This window comes from Larimichthys crocea, chromosome VII (genome assembly GCF_000972845.2).
Source record: "Larimichthys crocea isolate SSNF chromosome VII, L_crocea_2.0, whole genome shotgun sequence".
Taxonomy (NCBI): domain Eukaryota; kingdom Metazoa; phylum Chordata; class Actinopteri; family Sciaenidae; genus Larimichthys; species Larimichthys crocea.
The window spans coordinates 19,728,352-19,735,337 of record NC_040017.1 but is presented as its reverse complement, the minus strand read 5'-3'; the positions used below and the strand labels follow the sequence as shown (position 1 = coordinate 19,735,337).

Below are 6,986 nucleotides of genomic sequence, written 5' to 3'. Positions count from 1 at the left end.
GTGATATCTATAACCACAGGTTAATTTGTAGCAATAGTAGTATAGTAGCATAGTAGCAATCTTGTCTTTGATGCCAACCAGACTGTTATTGTTAATTGCTAAAGTAAGGTAAAGTATCATAGTCATAACTTTAAAGCCTAACTTAAATTAATGTTTCCCAAAGACATCGAGTTGTGCACCGATACTTTGCCATGTTAAATGCCCTTCTGTCCTGTTAACTGGTATATACATGACCATAACAGCTATATACTGTTGTTGCCAGGATCAGTTTCTTATTCATGTTTGTCACTGTCAGACAGCAGTTACTGTGCATCACATGGAAAAATGTTCAAAACAATTCAAATTTGGCAGTCTGAGCATGTGCATGAGCCAACTGTAACACCGTCCACATGTCATGTCCTGCCTTTTCACGTCTTATAGAAAATTAATTATGAGGCGTGTCAATTACTCCCATCTGAAAAGATAGGATTTTCAGGATAATGATTTTCTTAATTAATGCATGCAAAGCTTTTTCAGTAATACATGCACATGTAATGGGGATTGTATGAATAGTGAATTGTAAGTTGGCTGGTTGATTAGTGGTAGAGGTCTTTGTGGTAGCAGGTTCATTCTTGGCTGACATGCATCCATGCTGTGGCCTGCTTGCGGGCCAGATCTGGCAAACAGGAGCTAGCCACCCAAGTGTCATCATTCAACATAGAATGTGGGCCTGATAAAAGTGTCAATGAGTAATTTTGCTATGTGGGTGAAGTGACAGCTGGTTTTAAGTATCACCTCAATTTACTATCAAGTTCATGACTTATGGAAAGCATTAATTAACGCATGCCAAGATTGTTCAGTAAAATATGCACCAGGAATTGGGATTGTGTGAACAGAGAGGTCTTTGAGGTAGCAGCTGAGGTGGTTTTTTGTATCCTCCAGAGGACATTTAAGTGAGTTCAGTATGGAAACAGAGAGGGTAGAGTGCTAATGTCAGCACAACATTTAACTATGAGGTTAATGACTTGGAATGCATTAATGAATGCATGCAAAGACTGTTAGATAATATTTGCATCTGTAATTTCAACTATTTCTCTTTTCATGCAAACCCAGGTAGAGTACATGGCTGCTTCAGCTACCTGTATGTGTATGCAGCAGGCAGATTACTTAACCATTCTGAAGAAACTGTACTGAAACAAGTGACAACTTTGCTACAAGTAGCATGGCATATGCTGGACAACATGTCATCTACATTTATGTAAGATTTAGACCTTGTGAAACTGCAAGTAAATATATAAATCATCTCATCCCTTATGTTTCTATTATATTTCTATAGCTCTATTCAATCTACTTAGATTTCAGAAAACCCTGTCCTTGCACAATCCTTATATGTCCTTATTGTTTCTGGCTTGCTAACATACAATTTAATGGCATTTGTTGATAGAGCGGTAAATGTATTTTTCCTCTCGATCTTTCTCAGTTGCTATTGCCCTACACTGAAGTTACCCCACAATATGACTGCAAGTTGAAACATTTTGGTTTAATGTCATTCACAAATTTTAAACAGAAACAAATGTTGTATAAACATGAATATAGTGCAGTTACAAACTGAGTGTCATTATCAAATAAAAAGAAAGAAAGAAAGAAAACCCAAGTTAGTGTATTTAATTTATCCAACACATCACAAAAAAGATATCAGATAAAAGGTTATGCATTAGATGTCACAATGTCTTGTGTTTCAACATTGTCTGTCAGACTATTCAGTAAAGTAGATTTATTTGTTGTCACACTAAGGCTATTCATTTTGGAGAACATTTTTTGGTAGGTTACAGAGTTCTTGGTGGTATTTTTCCCATCAGATATTTTTTGGAATTTCTTTCTGGCCTGAAGATAATAATGTAACATTTTGGAACAAAAATGCATCCCAACAAACCAAAACTGGAGGCCAGAATGGCAAATATCTCCACAGCCACAGTGAACTTCCCAGGAGAGCTGACATATGCTGGGATAAATGTGATCCAGACTGCACAGAATATCAGCATGCTGAAGGTGATAAATTTGGCTTCATTAAAGCTGTCTGGCAGCTTCCTAGCAAGAAAAGCAAGTATAAAACACAGGACAGCAAGAAGTCCAATATAACTCAACACAGCCCAGAATCCAACCGCTGAGCCCAGAGCACACTCTAAGATTATCTTTTCTTTATAGTACTTCATGTTCATCTTTGGGAATGGGGGGTTGATTGTCAACCAAAGTATACAAATGACAACCTGAATGAGGGTGAAAGTCAGAACACTGAGCCTCTGCTGTGTAGGACCAAACCATTTCATGACATTACTGCCCGGAAGTGATGCTTTGAAGGCCATTAACACTACTACAGTTTTCCCAAGAACACAAGAGATACAGAGGACAAATGTGATCCCAAATGCTGTGTGGCGCAGCATGCAGGACCACTCAGAGGGCCGACCGATGAAGGTTAGAGAACACAGGAAACACAGTTTTAATGAGAACAGCAGCAGGAAGCTCAGCTCAGAGTTGTTAGCTTTTACAATAGGAGTCTCTTTATGAGTCAAAAAAATAACTGATGTCAGAAAAGACAAAAATACGCCAACGCAGCCACATCCAGTTAAAAGTGCTCCCATGATCTCTTGGTAGGAAAGGTATTCAATAGGTTTTGGAAGACATTGATCTCTCTTTTCATTTGGCCAAAATTCAGGTGGACAAATCAAACAATCGATAGAATCTATAAAATAAGTGAAATCATTCAGAAATGCAATCATTACACGAAATTAAATACATGTTTTTTATATACATATATTTCTATCAATTCTCTCTTCGTGCAATGGACATGAATTACACATTTTGAAATAGTTACTCACCTGTCTGATTACTTATTGTGCCCTCAGGGCACTGAAAGCAGTCGAAACAGCACACAGGCTTAAACTTGTTGATGGCCTTACGAGTCCCTGGTGGGCACGGTTCTCTGCACACGGACCTTATCACCTGGTTAGACAAAAAACACAGCATGCAAAATCAAGAATGCAATGTTTCATATGTCAGCGATACTGAAATATTTCAGAATGACATGACTATTGTGTTGAGACTGCAGCTCCACCCTGTATATTGTATATATCTGTGGAAACTGACCCACATGAGGACAGCTAACATGGACACTCATCTGTCGTGGCTACAGTAACTCATATGGTGCCTAAATGGTCTCCCCACTCAGAGAACCTGTGTAACACATGCAACCTCCATCCAATTTACCTTATTACTGTTTCCTCCCCAAACTATGTTGGTGTCGTCCTTCAGTTGGAATTTTTTGCCCTCTGGAAAAGATGTATCATATTGACCGATATTTACAATCTCAACAGAGCCATCTTCTTTCATCTGCCAGTTAACTAGGTCATACTGGGCAACTGAGTCTCCATTTTCATCAAAGAAAACCTTAGCCCCATTCTGGGTCGTAAAGTTCACATACTTGATGTGTTCCAACACCTGTAGAGAGACAGTCAACATATTTTAGAGATGCACTTAAGACATTCAGTGCTGTAATCCTAAATAAATGCTCACATTTTACTTTTTGTATTAACCACAAAAAACAGAAACATTAAATATTAAATAAATATACAGTGTCTGATCAGCACTTACGAGGTTAGGCTGAACTTCACTCTTGTTCACACAGGGTTTTCCTGTGGTGGGATTTGAGCCATTTTCACACTGCAATAGTGCATGAAGGGCATATGCTACCAAGTACACAGCTTTGTATACATTATTCTCAGCCCTGAATTGTGTCACATCCGTGTAGTCACTGGAGACTGTCTTGAGATCCTCTGTGCCATTGCACATAGCAGAGGTATTTGATGGTGTGAAACTGCAGTCAAAGAAGTTCTCCCAAACTCTTTTAAGTATGCCACTCTGTGGCTCATCAGAAGGTTTTAAGCTGAGTAAGAATTCACCAAGACCTGGTATGGATGCCAGAGTGAGAGCAAAACCCATTGCCCCCTGTAAAATGTTCATTCTCTCGACAGAAGCCAGGTCTGTTTGTGTGATCCAAGACTCAGTGCCAACCCACTGCTTTCCAGTTATGTTATATTTCTCCATATTTGAAAGGAATGATTTGGTGAAAGATAAGGACATAAACAACAGGACCACCTTTGATGAGGATTTCCTTAATGTTGTTACAATTTCATCCAACAGTTTACTCTCAGTCTTAGAGTAAGGTAAAGTGTATTCAACACATATGCCTTCTTTTTTTGCTTCCTTTATGAATTCAGCTGTACCTTCTTCTGAGTACAAACCTATAGAGGAAATGACACCCACCCATCGCCAGTCAAAGTATTTCATAAGCTGCACCAGACCGATGATTTGGAAGCGGTCACTTGGCACAGTTCTGAAGAATGTGGGGTATAGTTTTTTGTCACTTAAACAAGCACATGTTGAAAGATGGCTTATCTTTAAAGAAAACAAACAAACAAACAAACAAAAAACATGTTAAATACAACCAATCTACATATATTTAAAACATTTACATGCAGGTATTTCTTATTCATTTGTTCTCACCTGTGGAATAGATAGTGGGCTTAGTATGAGGTTTATGTCTTCACTAACTCCAGAAGATGAGTGGCCTAAGAGAGCCTGGATCCGATCACCGCAGCCCTGTGAATCATCTCCATTTACAGCTTCTACCGCTGCACGTATCAGATTTTCGGACCCACAGCCATTGTACAGCCTATAGCCCAGACTCACTCCAGGAAGGAGGTTAGTATCTCTGTTGATCTCTTCTACAGTAAACATCACTATTCGGGCAAACTTCAATTCCCTGTGATTGAACCTGCAAACACAGTGTTTCCTTAAAATATTACAGGACATATTGGCACATAAATCATGCTTTTTTTTCCTGTAATGTTGCATATATATAGTTTAACATTTTAGGCATATACTTACCTTTTGCAGTAATCATTTGGAAGTGCCTGATAGCCATTATCTTTCAATACGCGTGTACTAGTAATAGAGAAAATCCCTCCTATAATAAGATCACCTTTTTTTGAAAATTCCATGTACCCTGTCTGCCCTATCACTTTGCATGTTTGTTTTTCTGAGTCTGTCCTCGCAAGCAGAGTAAATACGATAATAGTGATCCAACCCATCATGACTCACCCTCCCCTTCACTAAAGCAATTCTGACCTGGGAACTGACATTTATAGCTTTTTCTACCATGAGAAACACTAGCCCTAATTCTCTAGAGTATTTTGTTTTTCACATGTCAATGAAAAACAGATCCTGCTGATTGACATGTAGAAGACAGAAGCCTTTTTTTTTTTTTCACGAGAATCAACACAAGTGCATTTCAGAGTTTAACAGCACACCAATTAGCTGTTAGTTTTAGCTTATCATGATTATGTTCGTCTGATGGCTACTGACAAAATCTTTAAATCTAAATCTAAATGTTGAATTTAAATCTAAATCTAAATCTAAATGTTTTGGGTGAAACTAAATATTTAACTAATATGCAAATTCAAATGCCGGTAACCGGAAGTACCAAAATAAAAGCTCTAGGACAGGGGTGTCAAACTCATTTTGGTCCAGGGGCTGCATACAACTATGTATGAGCTCAAGGGGGCCGGAGCACAAAAATCACTGCATAAATTTGAAAATATAAAAAAATATATAGATAAAAAAATGTGCTAAAAACAAGTGCAATACAAAATCTTTTTTATTTAAAGAATTTTTCTTCAATAAAATAAAAAGCAACAACCCGAGGCTCAATGTTTGTCATATCTCACAGCAGAGCTCATAGCAGAGCAAGCAGATGACATGGAAGGCATAAGTTTGGATTATTTTAACAATATAGCTTTGAACAATAATAAAAAAATATGTAAGAAATATTCCAGGTTACATCAATGACAGAAATCAAAGCCAAGTTAGACCTCCAGTCTCCCCAAAATAATAAAAAAAGTATATTTTTCCAAAACAGCTGTTGTAGTATGACCACGAGGAGACTGTTGATGTGTGGAGTGATTTTGGAGTCATAATACTGTATAACAGTGGAGTTATTGATTTTTGTTTGCAGACGCTCCCTGCGCACTCGTCGGGCCGCTGGCTGCTCGTAGAGATCAATGTTTTGCATCCAGGTCGGAGGACGGCTTGTTCTTTTACAAAACGGGTTTTTGGTTCTTGTAGCTCAAAGTGTATGCTATTACGATGTGAAAGAGGCATCATTTGTGTTTGAACAACGTTTCGCCTCTTACTTATTGATCCCGGAAGTCCAAACTTTACCGAACTTGCCGACTCTCGTAGTGGTGTTTAAGATTGTATTCCTTTAGCACAGCCACTTGCTGCATGCACACCAAACACATAGTTTTCCCATTCATCTCCGTGAAAAAATACGAATTAGTAAATTTTTCCTGGAAGATCCGACACTCAGTGTCCACCCTTCTCTTTTTCGACAGCGACATTTTTCCAACGAGGGTGTCAAGACTGAAACAAAGTGTCCACTACAAAGCTCTCAAAGAACCAAGTCTTCATTAGCGCCCGCTCTAGTGAGCCGCGGCTATATATATATATATATATACTATATATATATATATATATTATATATCTATATATATATAATATATATAACACATGCGGTGTTAAGCGCTGCGCGGTGCATCAGTGCGCCACGATATTCAAAATTTTTTTATAAAATTAGAATTTATTAAAAATGGGCCGCGGGCCGGATGAAAAAGCTAGGCGGGCCGGATCAGTCAGTGTGTTTATAGTGGCAGATAAACACACTCTGACCTCCTCTTGGACATGGATTACGTGATAATAACTACCTAAAATAACAAACACATTTGGAGAAACTTTATTTGAAGAGTACTTTGAGTATGACCTGTAGCCACTATAGCCAGCCACGAGAGGGCTCACTTTGACTGATGTGATTGGATTCATATATAATATATTATAATATACTAATTAATAAAGTGCATTGGTGCTATTAGCAAATCTCTACTGGCTACCATTAG

At 38.2% G+C, this 6,986-nt stretch overlaps 1 protein-coding gene across 1 annotated transcript; it reads right to left on the bottom strand.

Annotated features, from left to right (window-relative positions):
• Window positions 1–1,805: 1,805 nt before the first annotated feature.
• LOC104940025 (extracellular calcium-sensing receptor-like) lies at window positions 1,806–6,434 on the bottom strand. The gene is made up of 6 exons (XM_027280358.1): window positions 6,256–6,434; window positions 4,540–4,810; window positions 3,628–4,431; window positions 3,244–3,474; window positions 2,856–2,979; window positions 1,806–2,719 (listed from the first exon to the last, which is right to left on the bottom strand). The coding sequence occupies exons 1-6, from the start codon at window positions 6,432–6,434 to the stop codon at window positions 1,806–1,808; spliced, it is 2,523 nt and encodes an 840-aa protein (XP_027136159.1).
• Window positions 6,435–6,986: the final 552 nt, after the last annotated feature.

Bases quoted from the DNA above. Each gene is read 5' to 3' on its own strand.
- LOC104940025 (XM_027280358.1), bottom strand. From the start codon at position 6,434: ATGTCGCTGTCGAAAAAGAGAAGGGTGGACACTGAGTGTCGGATCTTC. The intron at 4,432-4,539 runs GTGAGAACAAAT...TTTTCTTTAAAG, and splicing joins GCCCACTATCTATTCCACAG to ATAAGCCATCTTTCAACATG. The intron at 2,720-2,855 runs GTGAGTAACTAT...CTTATTTTATAG, and splicing joins CACAATAAGTAATCAGACAG to ATTCTATCGATTGTTTGATT.